At 50.8% G+C, this 20,599-nt stretch overlaps 1 protein-coding gene across 2 annotated transcripts; it reads right to left on the bottom strand.

The window, feature by feature from the left end:
• Nucleotides 1–474: 474 nt before the first annotated feature.
• RGS16 (regulator of G protein signaling 16) lies at nucleotides 475–7,450 on the bottom strand. 2 transcript variants are annotated; one of them, XM_043567718.1, is made up of 5 exons: nucleotides 6,460–7,450; nucleotides 5,448–5,558; nucleotides 4,630–4,694; nucleotides 4,175–4,341; nucleotides 475–2,322 (listed from the first exon to the last, which is right to left on the bottom strand). In XM_043567718.1, exons 1-5 carry the CDS (start codon nucleotides 6,501–6,503, stop codon nucleotides 2,101–2,103), a joined length of 609 nt encoding a protein of 202 aa, XP_043423653.1. In that variant the 5' UTR covers nucleotides 6,504–7,450; the 3' UTR covers nucleotides 475–2,100. The 2 variants fall into 2 exon arrangements, with proteins under 2 accessions (XP_043423653.1, XP_043423654.1); XM_043567719.1 differs by having other exon boundaries at nucleotides 4,630–4,691.
• Between the last annotated feature and the right edge of the window lie 13,149 nt (nucleotides 7,451–20,599).

The following is a 20,599-nucleotide window of genomic DNA, read 5'->3' as shown; positions in this document are numbered from 1 at the left end:
TTTGAATGTGCATGAAATTCTAGTGCAAATTAAGAATGGGCAAAAGTGAAGATGCCCAAAAGCCACCCCCTAAGTGAAAACATGTGGCTACTCAACCGAGGAGTCCCGCCCCTTGTGTGTCTGTTAGAGGCAGAGTTGGGAATGGTTCGTGCTGCGTCAGCCGGGCAAAGGCCATGGGCTCCGAAATGACAGCAGGTTGACAGGGTTCAATCAACACAACAGCCAGACCCCAGCTGGGGCCATCGTCAGCTGAAGGAAGTTACCAATCTTGGTGGCCACCCTTAGCACCTAGCCCCTCCTCATCAATTCTGCCAGTCACCAGACAAACATGGGTCTTTCCCCTGTGCCTCTTCCCGGAACACAAAAGCTCTCCCGCGTGCCCCGAGGGACTTCCGGAGGCTAACTCCTCCACAAGGCTTTCCATGGTGTTTCTCCTCGCCTCTTCCAGACCACACAGCCCCCACAGACAGAATCTCATATCTGGGCTTTATGTTTATTCTACAAGAATATAACATGTTAAAACAGGGAAACAGGGATTCAGTACACATTCCTATCTAGGAAACCAGCTCCATTGTCAACAATAAATAAATATTTAACCAGTGAGGAGTCCCTGACACGCTAAGAGGTTCCCAGCACGTAGAGGTAGAGTCTGACGGTGGAGAGGGAGACAGTCAGGCTGCCAGTTCCTGCTGAGATTCTCCAGCAGAGGCAAATTGAAATTACAATAATAATAAATAACAACAGCAACAACAGTAATAAAATAATATGCTATGACAATGGTCACAAAACCAACAATACATTATACTTAAATAATTTTCTCCTGGAGGAGCTCACAGCGCAGAGAGAACAGTGTTGCTTTTCCTGGGGCATAACGGGGCTGCCGGGTTCATTTGCCTCCGTGGCCCGGGCTTGTGCAGAAGTCTCACCACAAAATAGGTGTTTGGTGTTGCCCTGAGGTGACAAGCAGGTTCTGATTTCTCCCAGTCCGCCTCCTCCAAGCAGTCTCTCCCCCCAGCTGCACTCCCAGCTTCTAAAGTCTTCCGAGGGCCATCTCGGTTCCGGGCCCGACTTCCCCCCACACTCTGGTAAGGGCACCTCACATCCACAGGAAAGAAACACAAGGCTCCCCTTCCACTGAGGGCGGCTCTTTTTCCCTGTTCTCACACCCACAAAAAATACTGGCTTGATTTCAATGGAACTTTTGGAAACTGCCAAGAGAGTTCTCATGACCCTTTTCTCCCTAGCTCCACCCTGCTGGGCCCAAGAGCTGGGCTAGCCACTCACTGTGGGGCCCCACACCTGCCTCCTCATGGGCCCTATGTTCAAGGGCAGCATGGAGCCACGAGAGGGCACAGCCCAGCAAGAGGCCCCACAGGCCCTGCTCACAGGCGGACCTTGCCGCAGGCACAGGGTCAGGGACCACCTACAAAGGTCACCAAGAGCACCAAGATTAATTTCACAGGCGCAAGATGGCCCCTTTTCCAGGCTCTCTACTGACTTGCAAAGAGGCTCAAAAAGCCAGTTTTGGAGGTATAAAACTCTTGCTTGGGGAAAGCATCAAATTGGTTCTCCAGCCTCAATAAGATTGTGAGGCTGGACACGGGAATGTTAAGAAGGGCAAGCTAAGCGACCCTCAGACAGCCCAGAGGTGAAGGGGACAGACTGGGAACGCCCTTCTGTGTCCCGGACAGCCTGGGAACTAGGAAAACAGGATGCAATCGGAGTCAGCTGTTCAACAGGCAGATCTGGTGGTCTTCCCCTCTCTCGTTTACAAGTTCCCCTTATCCAGGCTGGAATATTTCCTGCTCCATGGAGAACAAGAGCCAATGATCACTCCACCACCACCTTTCCTTTTCCCGGAGAGCCCCACACAACCCTCATCTCCAGCCCTATCCGCTGGTCCTGGAAGCGGGGGGTGGGGGACCCACTCCTGCACAGAATTCAGTCTCACAGTATCTAGAGGAGAGGGCGCTGCTTCCAAAACAGGCGGCCAGACGGGCTTTTTCCTTCACTGTCCTCTCGGGCCTGCTTTGCAGAACCTGCCTCAGGGATGGGCGACTCCACCTCTCTTCCCGGCTGGCTTCCTCACTGCCACAAGGCTCAGGTGTGTGAGGGCTCCACCGGGCCGCAGCTGGACGGAGAGGCCAAGGCGGCCGCGGCTTGGGCGGCCAGGTCCCGGTAAGCAGGTGACTTCAGGAAGCGCGGATACGAGTCCTTCTCCATCAGGGTGCGGGTCTTCCCCTGAGCCACGTCAAAGCAAGTGGCTGTGGCGGCCTGCACATTCGTCCTGGTCAGCTCCCTGGTCTCGTGGTCTATGTTCACCTGTGGGAAGGAGGGCAACAACGTGGGTGAGTGGAGAGTGGGCAAGGCGAGGGGGTCAAGGGGTCAGGGGGCCGAGGAGAGCCTGACGGGCAGGTGCAGCAGCGGAAGGGGTACCTGTGAACCTGGAAGCTGGGGTCTCCTGAGCTGACCATTAATTGGCTTTTCAACTGTGGGCCTGTCCCCACCTCGGATCCAGCGTCTGCCCTCAAATCTCTCACAGTTATCGAGAACATATTAAGAATGTATACAAATCCGGGGCCTCTGATTCTTGATTTGGGCTCAGGTCATGATCTCATGGTCATGAGTGTGGAGCTTGCTTGGGATGCTCTCTCCTCTTTTCTGTCTGCCCTCTCCCCCACTCACACGCACTCTCTCTCATGAACTCACTCTCTAAATAAACAAACAAACAAACAAACAAAAGAATATATACAAATCCAATCCCATTTCATCCCTGCCTCTGTACAGTCCTGGTTCAATTAGCCATCACCTCTCTCCTAGGTTAGTGTCAGAGCCTGCTAACTGGTCTCTCCCCTCCACCCTCACTCCTGTGGTCTATTCTCCAGCCAGCAGCTACAGCGAGCCTTTTCAAACTCAAGTCAGTCTGTCAGCAGCAGTGTTGTCTTCCCTGGTCACTTGGAGGAAAAGCCAAAGTGTATGCTGGGCCCGCAGGGCCACCTAGGCCCACATCTGGCCACCTGTCTGACCTCATCTCCTACTCTCCCTCCCTCACTCTCCGTGCTCCACACGGGCTCACTGCCTGGTGCGTAGTAACTAGGACATGTGTTCTCTGGCTTTTGCACTTGCCATTTCCTGTGTTAGAATGTTCTTCCCTCCCTTATCTGTTCATATGTCACTTTATGGAACAGCCCACCCATCACTTCCCTTTGTAAAAACAAAAAGACCTCACACGTCCACCCATCCGGTACTCCTGTGTTTTTTTTTTTAATGTTTATTTATTTTTGAGACAGAGAGACAGAGCATGAACAGGGGAGGGTCAGAGAGAGAGGGAGACACAGAATCCGAAGCAGGCTCCAAGCTCTGAGCTGTTAGCGTAGAGCCCTATGCAGGGCTTGAACTCACGGACCGCAAGACCATGACCTGAGCGGAAGTCGGACGCTTAACCGACTGAGCCACCCAGGTGCCCCCTGTGCTCCCTTTCAAATCCTGCTTTGTTTGGATCAAAACACACACCATCACCTGACATATATTTATGTATTTCACCGTTATTGTCATCTTCTCCCATTAGGGTAGAGACTTTTGTCCCTGTTATGTCTCTAACAACTATAACAGTGCCTTGCATGTAAATGGTGCTCAATAACTCTTTATGGAATAATGTGGTAAAAATGAAAGTGCTCAGAAAATACAATACAAAATAGGATACAAAAGCAAGGTATTACTATATTCTCTCCACAAGGTGGCCCCGTGCACTTTACCAAACACTGAGGCCAGCCATGGAGACCTGAGGGAAGGTGGAAAAATTCACCAACCACATACCAACCAGCCTGAGGCACCGTCAGCCAGGGGACTGAAGCAGGTCACACAAGGTCCCTAGGGTGACCTGTCTCCTCACTAGTATATTTTAACCCTCTAATAAGGGCTTAGTTTACAAAAACAGCCAAAACACCTGTCAATCCCTCTAAGCCCCATCAGCGAGTCTGAGGGTAACAGCACCCATGAGTGGCACAGAACCTGGTTTTCCTAGTCTCCAGCCACAGAAGCCCATTCATGCCTGTGCAAAATAAGATCACTCTCTACACTCAACCCTTGCCCTGCTGGACACCCACCACCCCCAGTTCTCAGTGGGGAAAGAGCAGGCAGGTGGAGGGTCCACAGGACACGTGGAGGCTCTGACCTCTTTTGGGGCTTCACTGCGGATGAATTCATCAAAGATCTTGTGAGCCCGGGAGGCCAGCTTGGTAGCCGACCGGAGCTTCTTAAACTCCTCACAGGCCAGCCAGAACTCCAGGTTCTCCTCGCTGAACTCCGTCTTCAGGAAAGCGTGGAAGGCGGCTACTCCATCTGGGGTTGAGGGGAGAGAGGGAGAGACAGGTCAGACAGTGGGACAGCGAGGAATCAAAGAAGAAAGACAGCAATTGTAGTTAATGGCTCTATTTTTAGGATGTAATTTTCTTGAACAAGGACCTGCCTTTGTATTCTGAATAGAGGCTGGCACACTAGGGGATGGATCATTATTATTATTACTACAACTATTATTTTGCCCACGCTTTCAGCATCCCTCAGGCTGGCTCCAAAGCACATGGGTACACACGTGCCACCCCCGGATGGACACAACAGGATCCTACTCACTTTTACTGCTCAGTAGCAAGTCAAATGACTCTTTCCACCCCAGCACATCTTCTGAGAAGTTTCTGCTAGAAAACAAAACAAAACGTAAAGATTTTACTTAAAAAAAAATCAACAAACTAATGCCTAGCATAAATCCTAGCCAGAACTCTGATGGAGGTTGTAGAATTCACACAAAGTGATTACTGGAGCAGACTCCTCCAACCCTTGGTTGAGGCTACAGGTATTTTTGTAGGGGACAATTCAGTAATGGGAAACCAAAGACAGGGGCCTTCTAGTCCTCAGTAGATAACTCTAAGACTGTCTCTTCACAGTCCAAAATTGTTTCTATTCCTCTGACCCTGGGCTTTGTTTTCTACATTTCCCCTCGTGGAAATAAGGGCCTCAGGAATAGAGATTAAGTCTACCCATAACCCCAGAGCCTAGAGCAGCACCTGGCAGTGTTGATTTTCAATATGAAAGGGCTTCTAGGCAAAGTGCACACTAATGGGAGTAAAGTCATTGACTGAAAAGCCTCAAGTGTTCTTAGACCTTGTCCTAGCCCTGGTTGCAGAGACAGTGACATCTGCAGGTGGAGGAGTCTGGTAACTAGACATTCCGACCCTGGGCACACATATCTGTCGGTGGGCCAAGAATCCTGGAGCCACCGACCCAGTCACCCATAGCAGACCAGCAGGAATCTTCACTAAAATCTTCAGGAAGGGGTCACCAAGATGTACCCTCACACGTCCTAATTTCTGTTTGTATTTTCCTCCTTGTGGCTCCTCTCCTCGATCTGGATCCCTCCCCTCTAGGGCCCTAGGCCGGCCAGCAGGACTCACCCCTCTTTGCCGTGTTTGCTACTCCACTCGAACTTGCCAACACTGCCAGTATCAGAGCCCAGCTCTGATTTGTGAAGAAAGATCCCCAGCCGTGTCTTGAACTCTTTGGCTCTGGAAGACAAAGCAGGCACATGGGAGGATTCCCCATTTGCTCAGCCAGGGCAAAGAAGCGTCCCAGAAGAGTTGGGGCTGGTGCCACCCACTTTCCAGCCTCAAGGGTTCCTGGGAACCTTCAGCTGTTCCCAGGGCCTAAACTTTGCTTCTCTTCTTAATATCACCAACCCAGAAACAATGAAAGTAATGTTTCAGCTGTTCCTCAGCAGGACTTACACTTTCTGGGTTCAGAGCACAGCATACATGGCCTCTTTCCCACTTAAGTCACACTAATCTATCTTTGTGCCTGTTGATTAGCAGAATGCAGCTCGGCACCCTCTAGGCTTGTCATGAATATTTCTGGAACTTTGTGGAAACTGATTCCTGCCTTCTCCTTCACAGCCACCAGCTCTGGCAAGGGCTAGAGGTGGCTGAGTAGCTCCCTGGGAAGTGGGCACATCCCTCACTGGTGGACCCAAAAAACACTTCCCTGCCTTCTCAGGGCCAGGGGACTCATGCTCCTAGATCTGGGCTGTAGAATGAAAACCAAGCGTTTAAGAAACTAGAAAGGCAGTTCTGCCTGCTGATGCCAACGTGCTCTTCGTGTAGCCGATCTTTGGCAGGTCACCTGAGGACTGCCATTTGTCAGAGGCTGGGGTATAACAGTAAACCGTGGTCCCTCCACTTCCCCTTGTTTTTCCTCCTCCCTTCTCTTGGCCCGTGGCGTCTCTAAGAGTCTAAGGGAAGCATCTGAGAACGTGGAACTAAGGTGACCTCTGCCTCTCCTCTCAAGTCAGTAGAGTCCCATTCTCCCGCCCACCTGGTCCCCAAGCCTGCCACTCCACTCCTTAAGGACTGGTGGGGCTAGGACTTCTTCCTCCGGGCGGCTGGCAAGCTCCATGGGACAAGCTTCTCTTACCTCTCCAGGCAGGTGGTGGGGAAGGCGGCCAGGGTCCGGCACATAGCTGCGGGTTCAGAGCAGCACGTCGTGGGGAGGATGGTGATGGGCTCCAGCGGTCGCCGCGAGCGCGACGAGACAGAGGGGCAAGAGGCGCGACTGGCACCGTTGAGCAAACCTGAGCTTTATCGGACTGCACGCAAGGAGGCGCAGCTACCGCGGCTTTTATTTCCTCGGAGGGAGTGGGGCGGGGCTGCGCGCCACCGACCAATCGAAGCGCGGGGAAGGTGGAGGCGGGGCCAGGGAGATCGACGGGGCGGGGCACCCGCCACTTGCACACAGCTGTGAGTCGCTGGGCGCACGCGGCGGCCTCCTCCTCCGGGCGGACGCGGCCACGCGGAGGGAGAAGCAGCAGGGAAGTTACACGGCACGAGGTGCGCCCACTCAGTTTAGTAGGAAAAAACCCGTCGGCCTCTAGTAAAAGCAGAAAGCCAAGTCAGCGGTAGCAGGCGGATTTGCGTAGGGGGTGGCACGTTGGGGAGGCACACACACAGTGCCAGTCACAGCCTGAGCCTGAACCTGCGGGGCACTGAAGGACGGGAGCGAGGGGCGCTAGCCGGGCAAGACAGCGTCGTGATTATACTGATAGCAACCATTTACTGTGCTCCTACTCGAAGAGCCATCCCATCACCTCCATTTCAGAGATGAAGAAACTGAGTCAGAAAGTTAAAGAGACTTATCCAAGATCAGAGGGTTGGAATTAGCAGACAAATGGCCCGGGGTCGGGGGGCTCTTTATTGAGCATCTGTATGCCAGGCATTTTTACTAAGAGTCAGGTTACGTAATTTGCTCAGCCTTACACAATTAGTGTTATGCCAGCATTCAAATATGAATTTCCCATGCTTTTTCCACTGCCCTACCACCCAAAATTAGAATCCCAACACCTCTGTAAACTGATAAATGATTGACCCTGGGTTTAAGCAGCAGCTAATTCAGTGTCCTAATCTCTGAGATCAAGGACATCTTCCCTCTCTCCCCATCTTCCCATGAAAGCCTTACAGCCACCCCCACCCCTCACCCCCGTTGCCCCTCAGTTCCCTTGGAATTGCTACTGAAGAGGCTGCATGTGAGGTTTAGAGTGTGGAATCCAGAGCTGGATTTCCAGGTTTCAAATCACAGCTCCACCACTTACTAATGGGAGACCTTGGGCAAGATTCTTAATCTTTCTGTGCCTCAGTTTCCTTATCTCTAAGATGACAATATGATACACCTATTTCATAAAGTTATGAGGATTACATGAGTTCTTAGCTAGAGTTCCCTAGGAGACAGGAAATGCAGTTCCCCTGAGGCATTGCCTTGCTGGGGAAAGTTCTCAGATCAGAGAGGGAGTGAGAGAAGCAGGGTTAGACAGAGGGAAGAGTTAAATGCCATGCTGCTGTGATACAGACCACCATTGGCCCCAGGGGATGCCCCCATTAAAGCAAGGGGACAGGCCTTTGTACCTCACATTAATCATTCAATGTATGTGGTGGCCCCAAGAAGATGCTTAATCTCAAGGCAACTGCCTCTGTCAAGGGCAACTCCCAGAGAGACTGTGCTGTGAGCCTACAGCAGACAACAGGCTGGAGAATGAGGGCCTCGGTCCCAAACAAGAAATCTTGGTGGTATGCCACAGCACCCCTACCAAGGTGGTTAGATCAGTGCTGAACACATAGTCTGCACTCAATAAACTTTAGCTCTCGGGTTTACTTACTAGGAATACAGGAATCACCAGACAATAAGGAAAAGTAGTACGTTTTTTGTGCCTCTTGGAATTTAGGTTTCCATGAGGGGCATCTAAGAGTTGCTGTTCTTTAGCAAAGCCTGGGAGTAAAGGGTCAGAAGAGAGAGACAGGAGGAGAAGAGGTCCTCACCTGAGAGAGTAGGGTGACACAGCCCAGAAAAGCTGGTCAGGGAAGGAAAGGTTAAAACCACAGAAGGGGTGAGGACAGGAAGGCCTGGAGATTGTCGAGGCATTGCTTGAGCAAAAGAGGCCCAAATCAGAGCAACATGTGGGGCCGTTTGACAAAACAGATTCTCTTGTTAAGCCAGGGCCCGTAGAAGATGACCTGGTTAGTAAAAACATAATGCGCTCTGAAGAGTAGAGTCAAATCCTTCCCCAGCCTCCCAGTGGGTCAGTGGACAGAGGCAGGCACAAACACTGGCAGCAGCATCTCAGGTGCCAGCATCCCACCTTCACCCCCATCTCTGGGTCTTCCTTTCTCACAAGTGCAGGGCTGGGTTGGTGTGGGGCAGGGTTTGGGAGGGGGGCAGTGGTGTGCAGCCGGGCAATCGAAGAATGCCTCTTGAACATCTGTGTTGCTCAGCACAACCCTCCATCCACACGAGGAAGCAGCCCACCCTCCCCATCAGCAGCACGTTCTGCTGGAGGAGTTGGTCAGCTGAGGGGAGGCCCAATGCTGCACCCGGTGCCGCTCAGCTCAATCCCCAGCGTGGGATTGTATTATGCAGCTGCCAGGTGGGGATGCGGGTGGTATCCGGGACAGCTTCTCTTCAAGCGACAAAAACAAGTTTATGGACGGACTGAATGCCCGGTCTTGCCCCCAGTAGCACCATGTTGGAATCAGCCCAGACGTGGCCACATAACAACAATGATAGTGATTATGCACAGACCCTCCCTAAACCTTCCTGTTCTGTCTGCATCCCTGTGAATAGGCCAGAGGAGCCTCTTAATTTCTATTTTGCAGACAACAAAACAGCCAGTGCCTGCGGTGACCTTACTTAAGGACCCTGGAACTGAAAACAGCTGAAACCCGGGCCCGCTCTCCAGATCCTGAGCTAGTGCTTTCTCCCATTGGACAAACAAGGCAAAAGAGGCAAGAGAGACAAAGCGGTGCTTGCAGCCTGGCAAATCCAATCCGAGAGCACAAAGCTCCCGGCTCAAGATGAAGAGCCCTCTCTGAGTTCAACCTGCCTCCCGGTTGCCATGGTTTCCTCTTCAGTTTCCAGACAGAAACTTTTTGAAGTTCACAATGTATCCCAAATTCTCTTCCCAGCAGGTGGGCTGGTTCATGTCTGCAATTTCAGTAATGACTCCACAGTTGCTGGAAATCCAGCAAGTTAAGCCCACCTGTGAACCTCACAGGCTCGGGCATGAACCTGACCTCGTTTTTGCCCAGCGCTTGCAGCACAGCTGTGCTGCCTTTAATGGAGGGTGTGGGGACACAGCTCGGAAGCCTGGGTCATCTGGGATCAGGATTAAATATTCCACAACATCCCGGCCACACTGCCCTTCACTCCCGCCCCTGCTCCTCTGCAACCCCACCCAGCACCGCCCTTTCCACAGAGCTGAAGTCTACACAGGACCCTGTCTGCTGAAAACGATCCGGGGAAATGGAAACATTTTCTCGACTTCTGATTTGGTGCAGATGATCCTCACCGGGGTCCGAATGTTCCCAATTCCATCATCGATCTACCAATAAATATTTAGTAAGAATTGATTATGTTCCCTGGCCGGTGGAGGAAATCACAGCTTTTAGGCTCTTCACTGAGTTTAATGACCTTCTATTTCCTCCTCTCTGAGGAAACAGAACTAACACAGTAGGGAAGGAGAGGTGAAAGGAAGTTATTGACAGGAGTTGCAACAGAAGTCCCGGAAAGTGAGAGCTCAGGGAGTGTCTGCGATGTTTTAAAAAGGAGTGAGTGGGGTTTGAGCATGATGGAATATAGCCAAACATGCTGGATGTGAAGGAAGGAGCGTGCTCCCAGCGGGAGAGTTGTACAAGCCAGTTGTAGTTTGGGAGTGCGGGAAGATTTAGGAATCCCTCGTATACAGCCAAGGCTCTCAGGATGCACAACTGCATATCACGGTTTGATAGAAGCATAAAAACAGCAGGAGCAGCACATACCGTGAGGCAGCTCAGTGAGGAGACAGATATCCCTTCCTGAATGCATGAAGTAGACAGTCACCGGGGCCATCTCCCTGCGAGGTCATGACAACAACTATGGGTGCCCTCCCCTCGGGCAGGGGGGCTTGAAGGACTTCAGCCTGGATGCAGGAAAGGACTGTTTTTCCTGGTTACCCTTCAGAGCACTGGGTACAGCTCACTTCAATGGCTGTTTTATTCTTCTCCCACTTCTCCTCTTTCCTCTCCCTCCTGTCTGGGAGAGGTTCTGAGGGTATGGGGGTTTGGGAGGCCTGCTTTCCTCCTCCCCCACCAGGCTAATGGACCCCTGGCTTCCAAGGCAGGGCAGTCTCAGCCACTTGGGAAGGAGGCTGAAACTCTTCAGCGGAACCTATGGCTTATAGGACCATGTCTACACTCTTCTGTATGGTATCTAAGGCTCTGACCGCCTGATCTCACATCCTTCATCGCACACCCTAAAGCCCAACCAAATTCAGCAATTGGCAGGTTCTCATGTCTCCGTGCTGCCTTGCACATAGAAAGCCCCTGAGTGTGAGATTCTCTTGGCCTAAAGGTCTCTCCTCTCTCTGTAATACTCTCTTTAAAAGAAATTTCCTTCATGTGCCTTCCAGCCAACCCCACCTACATCAGAGGCAACCATTATCCTTAGTCCTAAAACCACAGGACCAGTGTTGACTCTTCTTGACTTTATCACTGAATTTTGAGACCTAATTTTGATTTCCAGTCTGTTTGCTCATGAGCTCCTGGAGGGTAGGGACCATTGCCTTGGCCACCTTTTTATCTTCAGTCCCTAGCACCACACCCTGTCCAATGTATGTATGTAAGTAAGTGTTGAGTAGATGGATGGCTCCTGTTTCAACACCAATCATAACAGCTAGCATTTATTGAACACTTACTAAGTGCCAGGCTCTGTTCTGTGTGTTTTCCTCTGAATTCTCTTCCAGTTCTCATAAGTGCCCCCACAAGATGGGTACTTTCTTGTCCTCATTTTACATTTGAGGACACTGTGGCAGAGGCTGGTTAAGTAATCGGCCTCGGGTCACACAGCTACTTAGTGGTCAAGCTGGGTTTTGATCTCGGATAGTCCAAGTCCAGAACCTGTGCTCCTAAGCACATGTCATGCCTGCTGGAGGTATGGCACTCTCCAGAAAGTGGCATTTGCTCACTCTGAGAAGATAAAGGCTGAGCTTGGGAAATCATGGCAGGATGCTACAACCCCTCTTTCTGTTGTAATTTCCTCTTCTCGTTTCCTCTCCAAACATCTCTTCTTCGCTCACTCCATCCTTCTCTCGTCATGCACATCTCCCACTTTCTATCTTTGCCTTTAGTGTATGTCATCACTGGCCCTAGCCTCTTCTGCTTCCTCGGTCCCTTGTGTGTGTGCAGTTCCCAAGAGTGGTTGCAGAGACCCCCCTTTTCTGCTGAAGTCCTTCCATTAATATCTGGGCTTTGATTTTTCTTTGCAGGAAAGCTCCGAGTTCAGCTGCTCTGCCCTGCCACCCTTTCCAGCTGTGTTTCTCCATCCCTCTTTGCTCTTGTGGGACTGTGATTCCCATCCGGAAGGAGCCCCAGAGCAGCTTCTGAGGGAGGCAGATCTTCATCTCCAGAAGTCTTTGGGATGTGTTGGACCCTGGGGACCTTTGCTTGTCCTCAACCTCCTGGGAGCCTGGCTGCTGATAGATGTTGCTTCCAGTGTTTATGCTTTTTCCTAAAGGCTGGTTGTGGCCCTTCAGCAGGCTCCTCGCTCGGTGTATGACGTCTGACCCACATGCATGGTCTTCCCCTCCTGACTGTGACTGTCAGCCCTACCCAACACACTAACCAACCATCCACCTGCCTCAGACTCCTGAATTCTCACTGACTGCTGGTGCCCAGCATCCTCCCCACAGCATGCCTGTCCTCAGCCTGTCCCCATACTCGCCCCCTGTCACCTTCACTCTCACCTACAAGTGCTCCTGCTGTCATATTGATGCGTTCTCTAAAGTACCAACTAAATTAATGGCTGTAAATGACCCCCATCTCACATAAGACTGCCAATTCCAAAATAGGAGAAACTACTCAAGAACCCTGGGTTTCTAAGTGTCTTCCTCTTTCTCACCCTCCCTCCTCATCCCTTTGTTCACTTTTGTCACAAATGTCATATTTCAGAGAGCATTTCACTTCCACTCACTGAGACATCGAAACAAGTTTGTCAGAATGCAGATTTTCCTCCTTTAATAATTTTCCAAGGCCCTGAGGAACCACTTAGGATGAAAGATGAGGGGGGGAAATGGGAGGTCTGGGATTTGCATATGACTGAAAGATGATGTTTACAATTCCAACTCCCTGCTTCTTCCCAGGCTGAGGATGAGCACTTTTGGATCCTAGAACTGCAAAGTCAGACAGGTGCTACATGCTGGGTTGTGCCTCTCTCCAGGCAGGAAGTAAGCCCTGGGATGGGGGGGGGGGGGGTGGTGGAGGGAATCTAACATGCCACCCTCTAGCTGGGGAGTAGGAGGGGGGATTCTGACCACTCACTGTCTCTACCACATTCCTCAACCAGGGCAACCACCAGCGCTTGAGATGGGCAAGGAGAAGGCACTCTGTTCTCTGGGAAGACTCTGAAAACAGCCTAATTGTTGTTTTAAGGGAGGACAGGGATACAGAATAGGTGACGAGGAAGCATTGTCTTATTCTCAAACTGGGAGTGTGTTTGTATGAGTATGTGTGTTTGCGTGTGAGAGTGAGTGTGTAAGGCAGGGAAACCTCTACTGTAGCCGATGAAGCCCAAGCCCACCACCCTCATTTCTCAGGGAGCCTCAGCACATCAGACTATCCCTGATCCCAGAGACACGCAGTGTTGGGAAGTTAACCATTGAGAAGCGGGTGTTCACTTGGGCAGATCCAAAATGGCCCCAGGGAGGCCTGGCCTCCTGCACCTTGGTGCCCAGCACGGTCTCTGGCACAGCACAGGAACTCATTAAATCGTCAACGAGGAGTGAAGGAAACACATCCCATTCTAGATGAGATCTTTGGGATCACAGACATTCTTGGCTGAACTTCAACCAGACAGCTTTCTGGAAATGGGTCACAGACCATCTGGATTACACAGTGAAACATGACTATGCATCTCCCAAACTCGTCTCCCACTGTAGCTTGTGGAGTCCCCCAGTGCAGGTGAACTGGCACTAAGTTGGGGAAGGGTCTGGCAGATGTGAGTGGTTCCAGAGCACAGCTCAAGTGGGAAACAGGGCACCAAACACACATGAAACCTGTGCCTCCTCGTCATACTTCTCTGAAGGTCTTGAGTAAGGAAAACCCCAACACACCTTGTCCCCTTCTCTCCCTCTCCTCTAAGTACTTGACAGGCATGTGCTGGGAAGAAGCTGTGGGCCGGACCCAGCTCTGTGTTTGGGAGTAAGGACAGACTTCAGCCGGCTGGTGGACACCTGGCCCTACTCTAAACCCGGTCTAGGAGGAAGGGAAACTGCTCTTTGTATGCCCTGCCATGATCTAGCAGTGAGCTCAGTGCCTTATAGACACCACCACAGATGGGGAACTGGACAATCATGGGTAAGTAGTCTAACCAAAGTGACATACCCAGTAAATGCAGGTGCCAGGACTGGAACCCAGTTCTGTGTGGCAGGTCCCAACCCAGGGCTACTCCATGCCTGTCCTCTGGTTTCTGAGCAGCTCTTTCACAGGCCCCTGGCCACTGCTTCAGGCCATGTCTCCACACTGCCCTCGTTAGGGATTTCTAGCTGCTTACGTAGGCCACTGAAGAGACGTAAGGACTGCGGGAACAGCAAACCCAGCATGTGAACATCACAAGCACATGCGGAGATGTCAGGTCACAGCTGCAGGAGGGCCTTTGCCATCTCGTGGGAATTAGAGACCTGCCCTCCACGCAGCCCTCTTCCCCTCCTTTGAGTCACCTTCCGTGAACCCCCATGTCAACAGAGAGAGTGAGGGTGAGGGTGGGGAGGGCCGATGCAGGGACACAGAGGGAAAGCAGTTTTATGGGAAACGGGAGGGCGACACTAGCCGTGAGTGCCGGACAAGTTGTAAGGAAACGTGCCTCTCACAATGTGCCCGACACACCTGAGCAGAGGGAGGAACGTGGTTTGATATGCGAGCAGTTGGAGGCTGGGGCTGGCGGAGTTGGGGTGGGAGGGATGGGGCAGGCAGAGCGAGAGGAACAGGTGGTCCTTTCACAAGCTCCCAGGCCATCAGCCCCTGACATAGCAGCTGTCCTAGAAACAGGCCCAGGTGGACGGAGGGAAGAGCACAGCGGGGGGGTGCGTGATGTTCTGCAGAGAAAGAAATGAGCCCTCCCTAATGGGCCCCACGCATCTGAGCACGGGGAGACACGCGGCGAGCTGTGTGACTGAGCCGGGCTGAGCCCCTCCCTTTCCACCAGCCCGCTGGCTGTGCTGCTCCAAGTATGGCCCCAGGGAAACCCGCTGGATCCAAATCCCCAGGCTTCCTGAACCCCCACCCCCCACCGGGGCTGCAGTAATAACCATGATAATCACTAACATTTAGTGAGTGCTTTCTGGCTCTATATTTATGGTGCTTCTGGTCTTCATCTCATTTAAGTCTTGCACTAACCTCTGGAGGAGGTACTCTTACTGTTGTTGTTCTACAGATGGGGAAACTGAGGCAGGGAGAGGTTAATGGAGGAAGGGACAGAAGGCAGAGCCTGGTACCTGGTCACCTGACTCCTGCGCCCGTGCGGTTAGCCACTCACTCCACACACTGCCCCTACCTTCTCCGGAGCTGCAGAAAGCCCTTTCCTGGCCTGGATTTCAAAATGCTCATTTCTCAAGCTCCAAGAGGATTCGGGAGATGAGGGTTTTTATCTTCCCTTATAGTTCAATCTGGTCTTCACTTCTTGGGAAGGGGCAGAGGGAGCACAAGAAAAGAACTTTCTGCTTCCAAGACACAGTTTAGAGAGGGCCAGTCCTGGGACCCCCAGCAGATTTGACCCCGGGGCTGTGCCATTCATCTAGAACATCCCTCCCCTCTAGAAATGGTATTTCACCTATCCAGCAACTACAAAGTCTTCACCTGGAGCTTAGAATTTGGAATTTCGTGCATATGAGCTCATTTAATGCTCACTGTGAACCTGCCAGGGGGCTGCCCACCCTCTGGCTTGCCTCCCATGTCTGTGGCTGTTCCTCTTGTCTTTTGCCCGTTCATCCGATACGGATGCTGCCCAGGGCTGTGGCCTTGACCCACCTCTCTTCCAGTATGATAGCCTCTTTCAGAATAAGCTGTGATTGCTTCTGCCACATCTGTATGCTGATGACCCCCAAACCTATCTCCCTGGCTCCTGCTAGAATTCAAGAGCCTATATCCACCTGCAAGTTGGGTGCCTTCATACTTAACTTGTCCAATATGAATTCAGTATTATATACACACCACCGCATTTGACTAGATTAGTGACATTATTTAACGGTAGTAAGGCATCTATTCACTTGGCTCTAAAAGAAATCTCACTCACCACCAGTGATCCCTTTTTACCATCCTTCCTAACTCCAGTCGGCCTCCAAATCCTATCTACTCTGATCTGATGTCTGCAATCTTCTCCTTCCATCTCCACAACCTTTGTCCCCACTGTCTCTCATGCTAACCAGTCTTCTTCCACCCACTCTGGTGCCAGATAAAGATAAATCAGAGCATGGCATCTCTCTCTTCCAGAGCCTTCAGATTCTCCCACTTTCCCCAGGGTCACGCAGAAACTCCATATCAGGACATTCCAGTTCCTCCACAGTCTGGTTCCAATCAGTTGCTCCAGTGTCCTCTTCTTCCTGCTCCCCTACCGCTTCAGCTCTGGTCACCCTCCACAACCTTTCCGCCAAATACTCCATGTTGCCCACCCATTTGCTTTTCCTTGTATTGTCATTGCAGCCTGGAATGACATTCCTCTTTTGTCTGATAAACTCCTACTTATCTGAAAAGACCCAACTCAAAATCCACTCTTCGAACGTCCTTGTTCTTAGAAGATGCATGCTGAAATGTTTCAGAAGGGATGTCATGATTCCTCTCACTTACTGTCGAATGATTCAGCCATAGCTGTACCTTGAGAGGGAAAGATAATATGGCAAACTATGGTTGAACCTAGGTGGTGGTTGTAATCATCTTTCAATTCTTCCATATGCTTGAAAATTTTCACAGTTAAAATTACCTCATCTCTGAGAGTTTCCTCATTGCCTCTGACAAAATGAATGACCCCTTTCTCTGAATTCCCGTAACACTCTGCATTTGCAGCAATATAGCACTTCACTACATTTTACTTTAATTTTGTGTTCAACAACTTTCTCTTCCATAGACTGTGAACCTACAAAACCATACTAGCTGCACATAGTAGGCACTCAATAACTGTTTATTTCCTATTTACGTCCCCTCCTATAAAGCTGAACTGAAGGAGCAATAAGCCACATGGGGCACCTGGATGGGTGTCTGACTTCGGCTCAGGTCATGATCTCACCGTCTGTGGGTTCAAGCCCCGCGTCTGGCTCTGTGCTGACAGCTTGGAGCCTGGAGCCTGCTTTGGATTCTGTGTCTCCCTCGCTCTCTGCCCCTCCTCTGCTCAAGCTCTGTCTCTATTTCAAAAATAAATAAACATTTAAAAAATTTTTATTTATTTATTTATTTAAAAAAAAATTTTTTTTTCAACGTTTATTTATTTTTGGGACAGAGAGAGACAGAGCATGAACGGGGAGGGGCAGAGAGAGAGGGAGACACAGAATCAGAAACAGGCTCCAGGCTCTGAGCCATCAGCCCAGAGCCTGACGCGGGGCTCGAACTCCCGGACCGCGAGATCGTGACCTGGCTGAAGTCGGACGCTTAACCGACTGCGCCACCCAGGAGCCCCTAAAAAAATTTTTTTAAATAGGCCACAGAACAGGCAGCCCAGCCCCTGATGCTTCATTCTCCAATACATGGATGGATGCCTGTGAGCATAGGACAGGCACCTTGGGGGAAGATAATAGATGGCTATTTACTGGATAACAGAACATAATTTAAAACTCAGGAGATCTAGCCTCTGTGACTGGTTCTATGACTAGCTGTGTGATCACGGGCAACCACCAACCTCTCTGTGTCTCAGTTTTCTCACTTGTAAACAGAGAGTAATAATATCTGTCTCACCCATCAAATGGGAGGAAAGTGTGTGAATGAGCTCTGAGAAGTCTAAGAGATGTACAAAGAATGCAGTGCTATACTGATTTTTGTGATTAAAATGAGCAAGACCTTGTCCTGACCATGACCGGTGAAGAATTCTGAGTCACTGGGTTTTGGGGCAGGGGAAGTGCTTTGCTTCCGTGAAGAATGGGAATTTCCACCCAGCTGGAAGTAATGAGCGGCTGTGGCTTGGGCCTCATTTTCCCCACCCCGCTTTCCCTTTCCTCTGGCCAAGTGACAATTGCTGGGAAACAGACAGAACCAGGGATCTTAAAATAGAGCAGCAAATGTCTGGACTCTCTGCCCCAGGCTTGGTTGCACCATCAGTCAACTCACACTGCATACACACATACACAAACGACTGGCTCACAGGGGCATTCACCCCTCCCGGAAGACCAAGGCCGTGGAAAAAGTAACACATTGATTCCAGAGAAGAGCAGTCATCCAGGAATGCAGTGTTGTGGTTGGCTGCCCAGGCCCAGCTCTGTCGGGAGGAGATGACTTCCCTGATGCTCCTGTATCCTCTGAGGCCTGGGGCTCCCCCAAGGACCAGCTCTTCCTGGAAACAATGGCAGTCGCACTGGCCCCAGTAAGCTGCGGAAAGACAATGAGAGGCCTCTAGGGGAGGTTCTATGACTCACTGGTTTCAGAAAAGCTCGACTTCCCAGACTGTGAGCGCTTCAGTTGGGGATGCTTATGCAACAAAACATGGGCAGCCTAAAGTACTCTGAAGTGGAGAGTCACCTTAAAGACCGGACCCTTCATTGTGTGACCCCTCAGACCCAAAATACTAATCTGGTAAACTTTCAGCCTGATCCTAGAGAAGGGGTCCTTTCAGAGTGCGAAGGTTGAGGTGATGAGACAAAGATCATAATCCTGAAAAGCAACTGTTATGCTCATTTGAAATTCTCCTAAGTTCATTCATTCATAAACAGTTGGTGCCAGGCAGCACATCCCATATATGCACTCATTTAATTGTCACTGTCTACAGGAACCGTCACTCTCCCTGCTTTAATAATGGGGAAGCTGAGACACACAGAGGTCCAAACTCTCACAATGGCAGCACCGTGATTCAAACCCAGGCAGGCCGGCTCCAGTGTCTGTGGGTGTAACCACTACAATACAGCCAGCAGCTGCTGGGAACCTGGCAATGGAGGGGCCCTGGTGAGGATGGGGAGGAGGTCTGGCAGGTAGCTTACTTTCAAGGAAGGAAAACAGATAATGAGCGACTATCAAATTGGTTAAAATAATTGCCAACAGTGATTAACACAGTAAAGAAAATAGAAAGTCGGGTGGGGGGTGAGGGCACTAGTTTAAGTAAGGTGGTTTGGGAAGGTGTACTAGTCAAGTTTCTGTTGCTAAGGACAGAAATGAACTTTCTCTGACTTAAAGAGAGAATAATTTTTTGAAGGGAGTTCGGGGCAACCCACAGAATTTTCAGGCAGTCTCAGAACAAAGATAAGAACAAAGGGAGGCTCAGCAGCCAAAAATCCCTACACAAAACCGCCCTGATGAAGACCCAACAGGTACCAGGGCTGAAGGCTAGACGTCTCAGCCCTCTCCACAACCACGGCTGGAACTCCCCAGATACTGCTGCTGGTTCTGCTGCCCTGGAAACCGGATACCGCCGCTACCACTAACCCCGAAGTGGATTCTCCACCACCCCATTTCTTTGCACCACCAGCTCCTGACTCAAAGTCCCAGATGGGTGCACCTAATTGGTGCCCTGCTGCTTCTGACACAAAAGTCCCAGGCTGTGCTGGGAAGGCATTGGCAGCTCTTGGCACTGGTCCCACCCTGTGCTGCTGGATACACAGGCCTGTGCTTAAGGCACTGTTGGGGGGAGGGCAAGAGGGGATGCTGACTATCCATCCACTCTTTTTTGTTTTTAATATTTTATTTATTTTTGAGAGAGAGAGAGAGAGCGTGAGCAGGGGAGGGGGGGGGGCAGACGATCTGAAGCAGGCTCCCCTACTGACAGCAGCAAGCCCATGTGAGGCTTGAAGTCACCAACCCCGAGATCATGACCCAAGTGGAAGTCGGCTGCTGAGCCACCCAGATGCCCCTATCCATCCACTCTTTATTGAAGCCCACTCCCAACCCAGTTCGGCTGATGCAGCCTTTCTCTTCCCACCAACCACCCCCCCCCCCCCCCACTGGCAATGGGATTTCAGCCTCCCTTCCAATAAAAATAATAGCTACTAATTTTGAGTGCCTATTAAATGCAAATCCTTCACAAACATCATCTCTAAGGCTTACTACCTCTTTGCAAGGTAGTTAATTACCCTCTCCATTTTCAGATGCAGAATCTAAGACTTGGAGAGTTTAGAAATCTCATCGAGGAAGTTGCTGAGCCCATATGTGAATACAGGTCTGTTATGCTCTCAGGAGCACAGGCTACCTCCCAAGGGGATTAAAATTCAGGCAAATTTTCAGCACCGATGTGACCCCCTCCTTCCGAATCCAGGACATCATACATGGGGGGAGGGAACAGTAAACTCCATCTGGATTTAGGACGAAAGGTCCTACAGCCCTTTACCTGCCAATCACCTATGGTCTTCCTGATACCTCAAGATTGCAGCTGTCCCAGCCTTTCAGGTGGCAAAGCTCTGTAAGACCATTTGGCAGGAGTCTCTGGTGCCTTCTTTGTCAAGGAGGACCCACACCCCACTGAGCCTTGCCCCACCAAGCCTCCATAAAGCCCCTCTGGGGTTCTACACTTCTGGACTTATACTGCTATAAGCAAGGCTCACTTTCATAAGATACATATGGCCCCTAAAACTACATCTGAGTTGCATTTTTGTGAATCAATTCTATATACTCATTGGCTTACACCATCACTTCAGATATCATTGTTAATCTCCAAACTCTCTTCACTGCGCATTGACCACCAGATGCTTCAGCTTAAATTATCATCCCCCTGCCCCCTCAGGGCACTCCAGTGGCTCAGTTGGTTAACCATCCGACTCTCAATCTCAGGTCTTGATCTCAGGGTCATGAGTTTGAGCCTCAGCTCAGGTCTTGATCTCAGTGTCATGAGTTTGAGCCCTGCATTCAGTGGAGGCTAC

Source organism: Prionailurus bengalensis, chromosome E4 (assembly GCF_016509475.1).
Source record: "Prionailurus bengalensis isolate Pbe53 chromosome E4, Fcat_Pben_1.1_paternal_pri, whole genome shotgun sequence".
Lineage (NCBI taxonomy): Eukaryota > Metazoa > Chordata > Mammalia > Carnivora > Felidae > Prionailurus > Prionailurus bengalensis.
Note: the sequence above shows the minus strand (reverse complement) of the source record. Positions and strands in the feature narration are given on the sequence as shown.